At 44.4% G+C, this 17,451-nt stretch overlaps 1 protein-coding gene across 1 annotated transcript in view; it reads right to left on the bottom strand.

Moving 5' to 3' along the window:
* The window catches only part of EGLN2 (egl-9 family hypoxia inducible factor 2), a 45,595-nt gene extending 28,864 nt beyond the window's left edge, over nt 1-16,731 (bottom strand). The window contains exons 1-2 of the mRNA XM_066581232.1: nt 16,308-16,731; nt 14,957-16,128 (exon numbers count right to left, since the gene is read on the bottom strand). Coding sequence (XP_066437329.1) covers nt 14,957-15,928 — 972 coding nt within the window. The 5' untranslated portion in view covers nt 15,929-16,128; nt 16,308-16,731. The remainder of the gene's footprint in view (nt 1-14,956; nt 16,129-16,307) is intronic.
* Between the last annotated feature and the right edge of the window lie 720 nt (nt 16,732-17,451).

The raw sequence follows: 17,451 nt of genomic DNA, 5'->3' as shown, positions 1-17,451 counted from the left end.
TTATAGACCTGCAAATTGCATGTTCTATTCTCATCTGTGAAAGGCTGTATAAGAAGGGAAAAAACAAGAAAAACAAACAAAAGGACATGTGAATAGCCTCATAGGCTATTAGGTTGCTGTGGAATACACAGATTGAACACAATCCAAATATATGGCCGTGTGAATGGGCCATTAGGTTTAGTTCAGACCACATTTTACTCAGTGTCCTGGGGCTTCATTCCAATCCCTTTTATTCCAGTCCAGCATTTGTGCTGTACAGTATGGCGACGTTAAATACAGTCTTAATAGAGCCAAAGAATGAGTTAATTAGACTGACATTACTACTCCAGAGAATGTAAGGTACGAAGGTCTCATGCAAAGCAATGTGCAGTGCGGTACTCTACTGCTCCTATTAGGGTTACGTACTGTAAGTCATGCAGTAACACGTAACAGCTAAACAAGTGAGTAATGGAATTGCACCAATGAATAGGGACATTTCTAAAGAAAACTTCAGGGAGAATTTCTTGTAATGTTGTGAAATATGCAAACTGGTCTATCGGTAAACTACATAATTACAGCAATTTACATAACCCAAATCAGGCACTAAGAGGGAAAAATGTTAATTCTCACATAATACATCAAAAGCAATGTTATATATTTATAGCAGGTCAAATCCTGCTACACCACATAATGTGTACAATGGGACAGATACTACTAAAGCATGTTAAGAGAGGGCAGGGAGCAGGCTAGCAAAGGTCCGGCATGACAGGGTTAGGCTGGGCAAACTAGCTGAAAATAAGGATGAGCATAGTTAATTTTGCAGAGGGGGCAGGAGTATACTGAAAGGTGGAGAAAAGATAAGAGAAACATTGTGACATTACTTAACAAGTCATTAAATGAGTTGTCCAGTTGCAAACTATTGAATGCCTATCCTCAACAGAGGCTATCAATATTAGTTGGGGTGGGCAGGATTTGTTTCAAGGAAACTGCTCATCCGCTGTTTGCTGTGCTAAAGTACTTTTGTACTGACTGATTTTTGCAGGAAGCAGACAGCTCTAATCTTTCTGAAATGGATAATTTTGGTATTGCAGGTCAAGTTCCTACTGAAATGAATGGCAAATTTGCCTGCAATACCAACCCTGACCACTGCATTGATAGAGCTCTCAGCTTACTGTAGAAATCGGCTCTGTGCACAGGCACACTGGCCTGGTGAACAGCTGATCAGTGGGAGCCTCCTGCAAAAGACCCCTGAAGATCTACTATTAATGACCACTGCTAAGGATAGACCATCAGTAGTTTACAACTGGGCAACCCCTTTAAATATGTAAGGGATAGTGAAAATATGCTCCAGTTCCCATCAAACCAGCAAAAGCCCGCCTGCCCTTTAGGTCAGTCACCTTACTTTTGTGGATGGAAGAGGGTTTTCATCGTTGGTCCATACGCTGCCAATCACAGGCATAACTTGAAGCTCCTGGGCCCTAATGCAAAACCTGTAACAGGGCCCCCAACTATAATGCTTTAATTATAGTACTGGGCTCCCTATATGGAGAAGAGAGGCCTTATGGACCCCCTAAGGCTCCTGGGCCCGGGTGCAACCGCATCCCCTGCATCCCCCATAGTTACGCCAGTGGCTGCCATGACAGCGGCATTATTGAAGTCTTGCAGGGCACTATTTATCGGTGTTTTGAATACCTGGACAGCGATCAGGATTACTAGAACTGTGGTTGAGGAAAGCTCCTGATCCTGGATTAGCTTGGGTTGGATGAAGTGCGTACTCCCACATGACGCATTGTAGGTGGGCCAAACTCCAACCTGACATTGGTGTGCACACCAGTGAGGACTTTGTTAGTTAGTTAACAGGCCTGCTTAGGAGTGTATTCTGGTTAACAAACTTGAATGGTCCTTAACCCCTTAAGGATGCAGCCCTTTTTTTCCTCTCATTTTTGGTTTTTCCTCCTCACTTTCGAAAAAATAACTCTTTTATTTATCCATCGAAGTAGCTGTATGAGGGCTTGTTTTTTGCAGGACCAGTTGTAATTTTCAATTTTACTATTTAATGTACCATATAATGTACTAAAAAATATTTTTAAAAATTCCAAGTAAAGTGAAATGAAGAAAAGTGCATCTTTGGGAGATGGGAGGGCTTGTTTCAACGGTGTACACACTGCAGCAAAACTGACACAATAACTATTCTGTTGGTCAGTACGATTATGAGGACTCAAAATTTATATAGTTTTTCTTTAAAATGAAATATCTTTGGAAAAAATAAAAATATTTTGTGCTGCCATCTTCTGACAGCCATAACTTTTTATGTTTGTCTACTTATTTATTTTTCCGTTAGTATAGTTGTGTGACGGCTCGTTTCTGTAGTTTCTATTGGTAGCATTTTGGAGTGCATATGACTTTTTTAATGCTTTTTATTACATTTTTTCTTGAAGAGAGGCTGACCAGAAATGCACAATTCTGATGTGATATATTTTGTTTTTCTGATACCGTTCACCATGGGGAATAAATAATGTGTTACTATGATAGATCGGATTTTTACGGACTCAGCGATCCCAAATACTTCTAATATAAAATTAATTTTTTTTAACTTTATTACCTTTTATTTTTTTAACACTTCATGAAGCTGATTTTACATTTTTTTTAATCCCCACAGCGGACATGAACTTGCAATTGTTTGATCGCTCCTGCAGTATGATGCCATAGTATTACATTATACAATGATCTGACAGGCAGTCAAGCTACAGGCATGGCTTCATAGGCAATCTGCATGGCTGCCATGGCAATCGAACCGCATCCCAGAACCTCATTGCGGGGGCAGTTTGGAATCCCCAAACTCCAATCACAGCATTTTAATATCGCTGTCAGAATTGACAGCATCACTTATAAGGTTAACAGAGATGATTAGCGCGAGCGCTGATTGCAGCTCTTGCTGCTCTAACCCCGGCCAGCAACGTCCGCAGTCAGTTATACACAGTAGAGGATTTAAAATATCTGTATTTGTTTTTCCTGCGCCTCGCCAGGCAATGACGCAGGTACCGGTGGCCTGTCCGCAATGTCAACTGCGGATGGATTGCAGGTCGGACGACTTCCATTGACTTCAATGGAAGCCGTCCGTGTGGAGTCCGCACAAAAATATAGAACATGCTGCGATTTTAAATCCGCTCACAAAATCGCAATCACTATCTGCTCATTAGAGCGAATGTTCTATTTTTCTAATGTGTGCGGAATACCATGGATCATCCGTATGGGTGATGATCATGGATTGCGCTATTCAAATCCGGTCGTGTGCAGCTGGCCTTAGTTAGCTGTAGGTGATTCTGCAGTAACCCTTTACTTGATTATTTGTTATCATAACTATTCATTTTTATTCGTTTGTTCACCAAAAAATATCGTGTATTTTTGTACCTCCTTCGTCTGCATCGTATCCTGAACCTGCGCTGCTATGCCATTACAACAGCCTAGACACTACTAGTGCACCATGTTATATGTACCAGCTATATGTAACATGTTATATGTACGCACCCCAGACACTACAGCATGTTCTACAGAGTGTTCAGCTCAAATCTCCTACATTTCAATCAATATAATAAAATTATGATGAACTGTAATTAGCTCTAGATGAAAGAATTTGGGGCTCCTTTTATCAAACCCATCTAACAGTAACACAGTCTTCATTTTACTATTAGACAGGTTAGATAAATGAGGCCAGAAATTCTTGGGAGTTTTTCTTTCATCCAAAGTTAATTACAATTCATTGCTCATCAGAATTTTACATGACAGGTATACACCAAGCTAATCCCATATAAATACTACCATACTATGATAGATACATACTGAGCAAATAATACTGTATAGGTATAAATATAAACCCCAGCCAAATCCAGTACAATTACACTCCTTGTCAAAAAAACACAAGCACTTAGAAGGAGTTGTCACAAAAAATTAAGCTTTCTCTGTGTGATTGTAACGCTGATATAAGTGATTACAGTATGAGCGCAAAAGGAGAATTTATTGCGGAAAACTGACCCCTTGAAGGGAGGCTCTAGTACCCCGTTGTACTAGTTCGGATACAAAATGTTATACGGGCGGACATGGAGGCTCTAGTACCCTGTTGTACCGCCTCTAGCTTGGATACATGATGTGACACAGGTGGGCATGAAGGCTCTAGTATTCTGTTGTAACGCCTCTAGCTTGGATACAGGATGGGATTCAGGGGGGGCATGGAGGCTCTAGTACCCTGTTGTACTACCTCTAGCTTGGATACAAGATGTGATATGGGCAGGTATGGAGGCTCTAGTACCCTGTTGGGCAGCCTCTAGCTTAGGTACAAGAAGTGATACGGGCAGTTGTGGAGGCTCTAGCACCCTGTTGTACCGCCTCTAGCTTGGATGTAAGATGTGATACGTCTGGGCATGGAGGCTCTACTATGCTATTGTACTCCCGCTTGCTTAGATGCAAGATGTGATACGGGCGGGTATGGAGGCATACAGATTCCATATGGTATCCTGCGGCATATTGCATGTTCTATTGGCAACAAATCTGGTGACCCAACAGGCCACAGAAAGTGTGGCAATATTGTGGAGGCATTCCTATGACCCTCTTGTGTGCTCGGCCAAGTATTATCCTGCTGGAAAATACCTCTTGGAAGCTGCCATGAGAGGAACACATGTGGCTGCAGGATGTCCTGAACATATCGCTGAGCTGTCATTGTCCCTCGTACCAGTACTAGGGTTGACCGACTGTTCTATGCGATTAGCCCCCCAGACCATCACACCAGCAGTTGCGGGCAGTGTTTCGCTCCACAGCAATGGCAGGATTGAGGTGCTCACCCCGAGGTCTCCAGACATGAACATGATCGTCATCAGTGCTCAAACTAAACCTGGATTCGTCGCTGAAGACAATCCAGTTCCTGTCCAGTCCAGTTTCATTGTTCATGACACCACTGATAACAGGGGCTACAGTGGGTGTCAAAGGCCATATATGTACGAATGGAAGCTTTGAGACAAAATGTCCTTCAGCCAAGGACGTGGAAATAGTTCCAGTAGACACAGGGGTGGAATGATGGTGCCACCTGTCTCTGGATGGCAGACAACAAAACACTTGGAGCTGCTAGTGATTGTCGAACGATCAGATGGTGCTCTCTACTAGTGGTCTATCGAGGGTGTCCTGAGCCCAGTTGCCTTGTATGCATACCCTCACACATCCGCTGGTCCCAACACCTCCTAACAGTCTGGTCAGAACGGCCCAGGTGGCAGCAATTCTTTGATACATCCATCCAGCTTCTCACATTCTAATAATGTGTCCCCTTTCAACTAGGTGTGTTTCAAAGGGGGCACATTATTGATTGTGTCCTAGAGACGTCTAGTGGTCAAGAAGCTCTACTCAAGTGGAAGAAGAGGTCACTACACACAAGGAGCCTCTGAGAGCCTCTTTATAGGCCAAGGGGGGGTTGAACCCCTTTAGGGCCCCAGGTGATAAAACTGATCATCTACTCACACCACAACTCTAATCATTTGCATGTAACTGCATGCCGCATTTTGTAGCAAAACGACAACTTTTAGGTGCTTGATTTCTTTGGCCAAACAATGTACAATGATGGGTATACACATATACTTACCAAAGTCCCGTAGAAATACCAAACTTAAAGGGGTATTCCCATCTCAGCTTGCAAATAAGGGCAATGGAATAAAACCTCTACAATGCCACCAATTGGAAGGCAGCATTCCTTCAAGCCAAAGTCAGACTTTTTATACAAGCCTTGTAACAATGACTGGGAATTAAAAGCAAAGCCAGAATCCATGTACATACAGCAGTTTCAGGGTATTTGCCCTTCATTAGTGTACAGTAGGAGTCTGGCTTTGCTAGTGAGAGGCCTGGGACGGTGGTCAAAAATGCTATATTTTCTCCTTAGGGAGAGCACCTCAACGGTGAGTGAGGAGACTCAAATGGCCATGCACGCTCCTCTACGTAATATGCAAATAGGAGAGATGGAATAAAACCTCTACAGTGCCACCGATTGGAAGGCAGCATTCCTTCAAGCCAAAGTCAGACTTTTTATACAAGCCTTGTAACAATGACTGGGAATTAAAAGCAAAGCCAGACTCCATGTACATACAGCTGTTTCAGGGTTTTTGCCCTCCTTAGGTGCCCTCCCTAAGGAGAAAAGATAGCGTTTCTGACCCTCATCTCAGCTTTTCATGGCTGAAATGTGAAAACCCGGCACTCTGTTCCAACCACCCATTCGAGAGAGCTGCACACTTCGGCCTAGCAGGTTTCCATAGCTCTCATTGAAGTGAATGGAAGCTACGGAAACAACATAGCACAAACCATCAGGAAGACCGAGAGATCCGGTACTTCAGCTGCAAGGTTACGGGATGGGCGAGTATTTGTTTTTTTTTCTTATATATTATTTACCCATCACTTACTAGATTAAAAAAAAAAAAACAGAAAACCTTTAACACAGACGAATGATCATAAAGGAGCGTTCATCAGAATGTTTGTTCACCAGATCATTGCCCCACGTAAACTGGGCAGCGATCAGCCAACAGATGAGCAAATGCTCGTTTGTCAGTAGATTGATCAGCATAGATGAATCATTGTTAGCAGAACATATCCCTGTATAAACAGGGGATGTTCTGTTGACATCAATGTGTACAGGGAGGGGGGGGGGGGGGGACACAAACTATCGTTTGTACTCCATACATTCTATATCGGCCTGTAGACCGCTGACTTGTAGATTGGCTCTCATCATCCATCTCATACTGAGCTGTGCATTTATGTAATGTATGACGGTACTATGTATGATGGTACTATGGTATAGTTATTAACAGGTGGTATAATCTGAGTTCTGTGTGGCGGTATTATTTTTGTCAGCATACAATATGGCAGTTATCGTTCTCTTGTATGCTGGTATTACTTAGTCATTGCATTATGGTATTCGGACAGTGCTGGCTATGCTCACTTCAATTACAAGCATATCCACTTTTTGCTGAGGCTCCAGGTTCATAGCTGGCCCCGGTTGACTTTTGTGCAGGCTACCGCACATTATTATGGGTCAGTAGGGGTTAATGCTGTACTCCAGAGTGTCAGGGTGACTCAGTATCTGGTGCTGACTAGTAATCATTAACCAGCCCCGAGCTTATCTCAGGTTTCAGGTTGACTAATACATTCTGTTTTTTCTCAAGGAGCACATCCATTATAACAGAATAATATCCGCACATCCCTGGAGATTAGAATTTACTTTTTAATGTCTTCCCAGAAGAATACTTCAATTACACAACCAAAATCTGGAGTGTTTTGTATTAAAATCACATGCTTTACCTGTAGGAGCTGATCAGCTGAAAATCGTATGGCAAAACAGCGAAGTATCACATTGAGGCTTCATTCACAAAAGCGTTTGCATTTTTATAGTCTACTGCAAAATCGCATGAATGAAGAAAAGACGCAATCAACTCCTGAGCTTAATTAGCATTTTCTCGTCCATTCACTCAACCGGGTGCGACATATTAGCGAAAAAATACGCCACAGCCCGGAAATCCATGGCTCAGCATAAATCCTCGGAATGACTTCTAATGCCTAAGCAGAGACACCTGTAAGCTTTTTCCCTGCGTTGGACGATGCTAAACACCCTCCCCTTTTTTTGAAGCTCCCATAGGAGTCTATGGGAGCCGCCAGCGTATATCGGTCGAAAGATAGGGCAAAACCAATTTTTTCTGCAGCATATAGATTCAGTCGCCTATTTCAGTCGCGTATGTGCTGTTTTTTCTAGTGTGACATTTTTACGCGTTGGAAAAACAAAAAACGGTCATCTAAACAAATACATTTCGGACGACATAAAAGCGCGGCTAAATAGCTGTGTAAAAACGCTTGTGTGAATAAAGCCTGAAAATGTATGTTTTTCAGCAGCCTTTTTTAAACGTCATACAAGCACCATGTGTGAACACAGCCTGCAAGCACCCGACAATCAAGCAAACGCTCGTTCATTTAGCGATAATACCAGGTTTGATTTTACATCTGAGAAAATCTGCACCAAAGTCCACATGCAGATGTTAACGGGAGAATTCACTCATTGCAATAAATTCCACTGTTAAAAAATTGCTGTAGAAGTTTGGCGCATTCCGCAGCAATTCCGCTGTGTGTAAACTCACCCGTGAGCAAGGGATGTGCTGCTGGCAGCAATGCAAGTGAATGGAGACGAACGATCATATAAACAATCACTCATCACCCATAGGGCCTGAATCTGCCCGTATAAATGGCTAGGTACCAACCAGTGATTATCGTGATTGGCACCTATCAGACGTCCACATCGGCTAAGGTGAACTGGCCTTTATGAAGGGTCTGCGGATGGAATTCTGTCTAATCATGCAGTGATGTTGGAGACTATGATGCACCACTGCTTAACTAGGCAGACTTTCCATTCTGGACTCTAGGAGAGCTGGGTGGCAACCTATTTGAAAATGTATTAGTGGAAAGGTCAGATATTGGTGGAATATCACTAGGAAATGCCACCAATGTCCTGCCGGCGGTAGGTGGCCTGCTGAGAAGGAAGAAGTAGGAAAGCGCAGTGTCACTTGAACTCAGCCAAGCAGGACCACCAGGTGAGGTGGCACAATGCTTTTCTGGCGCTCATGCCCCCTGACTCTACCCATCAGCAGGTCAGCCCCCCATCATTCAAAGATTTGTGGCACATCATAGTGATTTGGTACTGATATCTATGCTGGGCTAATAAAACAGGATGTTGCCCATATTTTTTGGAATTATGATGGAAAAATCAAAAGCAGAGACCTGACTGATTACTATGGAAAACTCCTTCACTTTTTCCTTCCACCACCTCTTAAGGGTATTAGCACATGAGTTAATTAAGGCATACGTCCTTCTGCTAATACCCCCAATGTGCACCAAAAATAGGGTGGTCCCAAGTTAGTCAGAAAAATCAATGTAGCCTTAAAAACCAAACTAATAACCCTGAGATCCTTCCCTCACTGAGACCCCATCATAAGCGCTTAAATAACATATTCCCCATCACCTTGTAGATGATCTCTATATACAAGGATCCAGTCCAAGGGGTCACTATAGATACTCCAGAACCTGAAAATCCAGTTCCACCAACACCTATGGGTCCTTCTACATGTTTTGGATGTGTACACCCTAAGGCTTTTTTTTTATGTTAAGTTTTTGACACTGGTGTCTTCTGCTGCAGTGATTTGTGGCCAAAAATTCTGAATCCAGATGTCAAGTTTAGGTTACATTCACACGGGCGAGATGCACAAAACTCGAACGAATATGAACTCGATTCTTTTGAATGGACTTATTCATTTGAACAAGCGGGCATCCTCTACGTCTAGAGGAAAGATGGTTTCTACACCGTTTCTACACTATTTCTACATAGAAGGGGGTTCTTTACTGTAAGAGCAGTGACACTATGGAACTCTCTGCATGAGGACGTGGTGAGGGCGAACTCACTAGAAGAGTTCAAGAGGGGCCTGGACGCCTTTCTTGAGTGATACAATATTACATGTTATACCGTGTTTCCCCAAAAATAAGACCCCCCGAAAATAAGACGCCCCCCAAGATTTGCAGAAGTCCCAAATATAAGGCACCCCCCAATAGTAAGGCATAGTAAAGTGTGCAGGCAAGTCAAGAGGCCTGTCCCCTGCTGCCATCCCCGTTGTCTCCTACCTCCAGATGTATAGGTAGATCTGCAGAGCTCCCCCTGGTGGCCGGAAGCTGCAATACCATCCCTGCTTACAAGTGGTACAGGAACTTCTGTCTGCAGACAGGTACGTTACTTTACAGCCCTTTTTTTTATGGCTCTGTGTATCAGGCAACCTGTGTGTGATTCTTAAGGCTGGGTTCTCACAGAGCGTATTTCCAGCGGAAATCTCACAGTTTGGCCACAGCGATAAACAGCGAGATTTCCGCCGGGAAAGCGCTGCTTCAAAACCCACGGCACTCAGCCGCTTGTTTTGAAGCGACCTGGCTGCACGCTTTTCCGTTTCTGTGGCCAGTAAATCCGCACCAGCTTTGCCATGACAGATTTGCTGTCCCATGTGGACGAGATTTCTGAGAAATTTCGTCCACAAAGCTGGCCAATTGAGGGATTAGCGGCCACAGACGGATTTGCCGTGGCGAAATAAGACACCCCCTGAAAATAAGACATGGCGCATATTTGGGAGCAAAAATTAATATAAGACGCGTCTTATTTTCGGAGAAACAGGGTAGTTACTGATAACTTCAGAAGGGTCGGTGACCCAGGGATTATTCTGATTGCCAGATTGGAGTCAGGAAGGAATTTTTCCCCTTAAATGGGGAAAATTGGCTTCTACCTCACTGGGTTTTTTTTGCCTTCCTCTGGATCAACATTGAGGGGGGGGGAATAGTCTGAACTGGATGGACAGAAGTCTTTTTTCGGCCTTACATACTATGTTACTATGCTGAGAGGATAAAAATACAGCATGTTATATTTATGGTTGTTCCCATGGAACGCCTCATCCATTGTTTTCAATTGGACCTTAAACGACATCGTACAGCACCTACATGTCATGTCATGTGCATGCGAGTTCGATGTAAGGTTTCCTATTGAAATCAATGGGAAACATCAATTTTGCAATTCTTTGCATTCTACATCTGCCCACGCCACTCTGAAAAAGAGGCATGGATTGTCAGAAGAGATCTCACATTTGCAGCACTTTTTAGGCTCATAGTTGTTTTTTTAAACAGCAGCATCCTCTGGGTTTGCATTTTTTTTCCTGCTAATTTTTCATAGAATTTCATAGGTCCATATGCAAAGCTGCAGCAGGTCTTCAAGGCTTGGATCTCTGCCAGGGATTAAAGGGGTTGTCCCGCGCCGAAACGGTTTTTTTTTTTTTTTAAACCCCCCCCCCCCCGTTCGGCGCGAGACAACCCCGATGCAGGGGTTAAAAAAACCACCCGCACAGCGCTTACCTGAATCCCGGCGGTCCGGCGTCTTCATACTCACCTGCTGAAGATGGCCGCCGGGATCCTCTGTCTCCATGGACCGCAGGGCTTCTGTGCGGTCCATTGCCGATTCCAGCCTCCTGATTGGCTGGAATCGGCACGTGACGGGGCGGAGCTACACGGAGCTACACGGAGCCCCATTCAGAAAGGAAGAAGACCCGGACTGCGCAAGCGCGGCTAATTTGGCCATCGGAGGGCGAAAATTAGTCGGCACCATGGAGACGAGGACGCCAGCAACGGAGCAGGTAAGTATAAAACTTTTGATAACTTCTGTATGGCTCATAATTAATGCACAATGTACATTACAAAGTGCATTATTATGGCCATGCAGAAGTGTATAGACCCACTTGCTGCCTCGGGACAACCCCTTTAACTGTCAGATCCACGTTGGAAGAATCCAACCTGCATCTGACATCTAAGCTGCGTGAGAATTCCCTAAGGGTATGTTTTTTTACATGTTGCTGATTTGCTGCAGATTTCGCCCTTGCAATTTAATTCAAACTGAAAGGGTGAAATCTGCTACAGATCTGCATCAAAAATCTGCGACCAAATCTGCAGCAATCAGCGAAGTGTAAACATACTGTAAAGCTTTGTTTAAAAAAGCTACAGATTTTCCACAGAGGAATGAAAATCTGCAGCATTTTACAGCGCCTGGAAAAATTGGACATCCACGAGCATTTACGGTCGCCTTTTTCATATGGTGCATGAAAAGATAGACTTCTATGGAAACTGGAAAAAAGGGAAAAAGAGGGAGTTACCCTAGGTACAATGCTGGAAAAAAAGATAGCTCGCCTTAATTAGGCATTAATTGACAAACCGAGGATTTTATTCCAATCGTTGCTTGCCACCGCTTCTGCATGTTTTTTGCATACACACAGCAGTAGTGCCCCAAGTGAATGGCTTGAAATATGTGAATAATGATCAGGACTCCATCGGGTCAAATATTCATTCATGCGAATATAAGTTGTGTATGAACGCATACGGTCATGTGAAGGAGGCCTTGGCTTCTCACGGGCAGAAGCGCATTGGCCGTGAAATATATGAGCATGTGAACAAACCCATTGAAATCAATGGGCTCTATTCACTGCATAATGTGCGCACAAATTTTGCGTGCACGAAACTCTGCGCAACTACGTTAGTGTGTATAAGCCATTAGGCCTGTGTCACACAGGGGTATTTATGCGTAAAAAGTACACTCGGAGTCACGGAGCGGTGCCACGCTGGCATCTCCCCACTTGGATCACCTGGAGTGACAGTTCTCTTTACACACCAGCATGGGGAGAGCTGTCAATATAGATGATGTAGGAGGGGAGAAACCAGCCCCTCGCCACCCCTGGGATTCAGAGCACCCTTCAAAAGCAAGCTTCAAAGTATATTGATTCTGAAATGCTGCCACATTTCAGGATAAGACCTAGCCGGGTGCATTGCGCATACCTGTCCCAGAGTCACGCTTCCTGTGATTCGGGCAGCACACACCTGCTGACAGGTTCCCTTTTTATCCACTTAATTTTGCTTTAAAGGGGTTGTCCCGCGAAAGCAAGTGGGGTTATACACTTCTGTATGGCCATATTAATGCACTTTGTAATGTACATCGTGCATTAATTATGAGCCATACAGAAGTTATTCACTTACCTGCTCCGTTGCTAGCGTCCTCGTCTCCATGGTGCCGTCTAATTTCAGCGTCTAATCGCCCGATTAGACGCGCTTGCGCAGTCTGGTCTTCTCCGTGGTGAATGGGGCCGCTCGTGCCGGAGAGCTGGTCCTCGTAGCTCCGCCCCGTCACGTGTGCCGATTCCAGCCAATCAGGAGGCTGGAATCGGCAATGGACCGCACAGAGCCCACGGTGCACCATGGGAGAAGACCCGTGGTGCATCGTCGGTGAAGATCCCGGCGGCCATCTTGCTAAGGTAAGGAAGAAGTCGCCGCAGCGCGGGGATTCGGGTAAGTACTAAACGTTTTTTTCTTTTAACACATGCATTAGGTTTGTCTCGCGCCGAACGGGGGGCCTATTGAAAAAAAAAAAAAAACATTTCGGCGCGGGACAACCCCTTTAAGCTGCAGTGTAAAAGGGCACTTAAGGTTAAATAGCTATTTCCAAAACAAATGCGACACCGTAAACAATCAATTAGACAAAATCCTGGCATGGCAGACATCAGGCGTGTTCATTGTCTGGTCCATTGAAAAAAAATCCACTGAAGATTAAAAAAAAAAAGGCACCGGACCTCTCCATTTCATAGCATTATCTGTTGCTGGGAAAGCAGGGTAACCATCAGCATGAGCGTTATTACTGCTACCAGAGATGGCTGAAGGGGTTCTCTGGCAGTAAAGAACAATCTCCTTCGATTGCTGCCTTGTCCAATGGCGGAGCCCCAGGCCCAGAAGAAGCTGCAGCATGCATGTATGTGCCGTTCGTTGTGCGCATGACTGTTCAGCCAATTGTAGGCTTCAAATGTCATGTGCCATTAATGAAAAAAAATCACTACTGAAGCCTGTGAATGGCTGAGCGCTCACCTGATCAAGAAATGGCATGTGACCGCAGCAGCTTCTTCAAGGACTGGAGCGTCAGAGCTACTGAAGGAGGTGTGCATGCCTTATTTCTCACCACTTCCTGACCGAAAATTCCTTTCAGCACCGGAAAGCCCTTGCAGGGCGCCTTCGCACTGGACATAAATGCTGCAGAGTTTCCGTAGTAAGTTCCACTGCAGCAGCTTTTATGGCCTGTGTGAAGGCACCCAAAAATGACATCTCATGCGATGAATGATCCTTTAGGAAAGTGGAGTGACACTCTTTGTAAAAGCTCTGATGCCATTTTTAAGCTCCATTTACACAGCAGAATATCAGTGTGTTTTCCGACATAGATTCTGCACCAAAATCTGCATTGGAATTCACACCATCTTGGCGATCAATTGAATGCTGTGGAAATCCACGCCACAGATTGTCTAGCATGGAGTTTGACTTTTGCATGTTAATTCTTAAAGCAGAAACTGTGTTGGGCGGCTGCACGCAAATTGGCCTCTTTGAATGGGACTAGATTAGAATGTGGATCTCCAACAGAACTCTGCGGCTCAGCCTAAGGTTCAATGATCCATGTAAAAAAAAAAACCTTTTATTGGTTATCACCTAGCTTTCCCAGAAGCAGATATAAGTAAGTGCATTATATCATGAGTGATAACTAGCTGTATCTTCTGGCTACCAAGACTTATTTTGCCCAGTGATCATTTGCCTCAAACTTCAGTTCACCTGTTGCTTTCGCCAGTGGGCAGAGTCCAGCACAAGAACAGTGAACACCTGGGACAAGGTAGGACCACAGCAGACAGACTAGTCCTAGTCCATGAAAATCAGAACAGACTATATTTCGGCACTTCAAGGATTACACAAACATTTTAAGCCAGATTACACATTGGCATCAGGCAAGGATCTTCTAGGAAAGCCTTGGACAAACCTCACCCTCAGAAGTAACCCTTAACTAGCTCTTAACACAGAATTCTCATTCAGTATGTCTCGGTTGAGGATGAATACTACAGCACAAATGGGCTAGACAAGCGAATAGACATTATGTGTATGGGACAAACATTTCACAACAACGCAACGACCAGACACGCCATTGTACAGTGTATGTTTTTTAGACACAAAGAGGAGACAGCTTAAATATGAAGTCCTCCACATTCCTGTCGTTCTCCTACTGATAAACAGTTATGTACTGACTGTCGCCTCACAGAATCGAATAGGTGACCCTTCAGCCAGTAAGTTTTGCTCTACTTTATAATGACGCTCACTAAATGGCCCCATGCCACAGTGGGCACAGCATTTCTAAAAGATGAACAAACAACCTCTGTGATCTGGCTGATCCTCCCTACCCTACGTGACACAGCAGAGAACTATGAGGCCCACTCTTCACTGAAGGTTGCAAGCTCTTTAGCAGAGACTGGAATATTAAGGTCTCGTATTTCTTTGGAAAACATTTCTTAATATCTATTTAGGTCTCATCACTCACCTTGGTTCTGCCATTGATGATATAGCTACCGAGTTTCCCGCTGCAGTGCATGATGACCTCGTCTATCCTGGACATGAGGGTCCCAATGTTCTCACAGCCGGGTTCTTTTCCTTCGACCCAGGCAATTTGATCTCCCCGAATATTTCTGGAGGGTATGGTTCTCTGACTCACAAGTTGTCCATCCCTAAACTTCCCACTGCGGTTCAGTAACTCCACCTCACCTAAGACACGGGAACCCAAAGCTTCTCCTAAAAAGTGGTCCTTGACACAAATACCATAGTACATCATACAAGGGACGATGTAGTCTAAGGCCATTCTTTGGGCAGATACTACCAAACTGTTGTTCCATGGAGGTCCTGTGCTATGGTGGGCCTCTCTTCTGCAGCTATGATCTTGTTGAGCCTGGCTATCAGGGTGTACCTCAAGTTTCCATCTTTTGCCCTCCATAGGAGAGAATACAGAAGGCCCACTCTCTGACGCCATAACCCCATTCTCCATTAACTTATTTCCAGTCCATTTTCTTTTTACAGGCAATCCATCTTTTCGACCATTGATAGTCATCAACCCATCTTGGCAAGAGCTGCTACCTTCAGCTTCTCTGGAAAAGGAACCAGCCATCTCCCTGTTCATCATCATCACCCCAGTTCTTAACATCGGCATCTCCCCATTACTTAAAACACGTGACCTGACAGCGCAGGTTATCAGGGGGTCTTGTTCTGCTACGGAAGACAAATCCTCGGCATTAGTATTCTCCTGCTGGGGCTGATAATGGCATCTGTTGCCTGTGGTCAATGAGTTGACAGAGTGGACATCAGGCGGCAGGTGGGATGCAGTCACTGGGAGTTGTGGAAATCCTTGTACCCCCATCCTTACACCCTGTAAAACAGATCCCACTCTGGACTGACCCTGTTCCTGGCTTGGTAGCTTCACTTCACTCTTTATGGACTTCCCCAGCTGATGCACTCTATCCATGTCAGTGTCAGCATGTCCCTTGCACCTAGCACACGTCCTAGCTCCATCATCATTCAGCTCCTACTGTAGGTCACAGCACCAGTCAGCAGAGGTAGGGCGCTCATTCTACAGTACAGAGCTTCACCCGCTGACTCTCCCCTTTGCACTTTTCTGACAGCAGTGACAGTGCGGTCTGGGTACAATAGATACACAACTTTGTCCTAAAGAAAAGAGAAGAGTTATGAGTAAGCACTGACTCCCCACCCCTGCCATAGACTGCATAGGACTATAGATGCTGCATCAGCCCTAACCAGACAGAACAGCCTTCAACTAACACTTCATCCAGTATGTAAGATAAGAGCAACCATAGACATAACAGACATAAAAACAAGTCACTTACCCACACAGGACCTCAGATCTCAATGCAACTAGTGCAGACCCTGCAGTGCAGTCTGGAAGGCTTGTGTCCGAGGAGACCACCAGACAGTGGCAGATCCTGAAGGCTCTGTGCCTGTCTCAGACTCCCCCAAGGCAAAACACAGCAGTGATGGAGATTACTGAAGGCTTCCCTCAGCTCTTGCAACCCCCCCCAGACTGCAATATCAGTATTTCCCTGTAAGACCCCCTAATTGGAGGGCTGTGCAATGAGGTCTATGCAATGCTTTAGGATTTACAAGGATAATCCCCTGTTCCTGTCCTGAGAACATTCAGAGGAGCTGACCTCCCCTCCTGGAGCAGCCCAGCAGACAGGTAGCTGCTGCTCGCCTCACACTAGTGAGCTGCCCCCTTCTTCTGGACCAAGTCTCCCCCTCCATAAGGCTTTGTGTCATATACACGTGCACCACGATCATGTGACAGGGGGACAGCTGCAATGTCTCATAGTGGACGCTAGAGGGAGACGTGGAGAAGGCAGTAGAGCTCTGCACATTGTTACTGTGTGTTATGATTACTGTTACTTTTTTTGTTGCAGTTATGATTGTTACTGTTGTTTGTTTTATCATGGTTGTTGTGCTCTTAACCCCTTAATGCCGCACTTATATTTTTGTTGTTTTGTAAATTTGTTTATCATATGGCTTTTTTAAGGTTTCTGCTTTATAAGCAAACAGTATTTGTGATTTTTGATTTTTAGATTTGTTTTATAAAAAGAAAAGTCTGGTTCACATCACCATATTTTATTTCCGTTTTGTGTTTCTGCCAGAGGAGCTGCAAAATGGTAAATATGGTTCAATTTGTCATCTGTGTCACTGAAGTGTTACATATAACATAAAAACCACATGTCATCAATACTTTATCTGTTTTTGACTCCGTATTGTTTTTATTATTTACTGGGAAAATACAAATCCATACTCACTCTCGCATCATGCGAAAATCCCGCGATTTTATCGCAAGTGTGAATGCAGCCTAAGGTAAATTTCACATGGGTGATTTTGCCATGAGAAAATCGCGTTTTTGTTCTTGCGATTTTGGAGTGTCAAAAATGCTTTTTCTTGAGTATAATCTCGCATCACTTCACTGCCACCCACGATAAAATCGTGATTTTTTTT

The sequence above is a fragment of the Eleutherodactylus coqui genome, chromosome 10 (assembly GCF_035609145.1).
Source record: "Eleutherodactylus coqui strain aEleCoq1 chromosome 10, aEleCoq1.hap1, whole genome shotgun sequence".
In the NCBI taxonomy this organism is placed as follows: Eukaryota; Metazoa; Chordata; class Amphibia; order Anura; family Eleutherodactylidae; genus Eleutherodactylus; species Eleutherodactylus coqui.
Note: the sequence above shows the minus strand (reverse complement) of the source record. Positions and strands in the feature narration are given on the sequence as shown.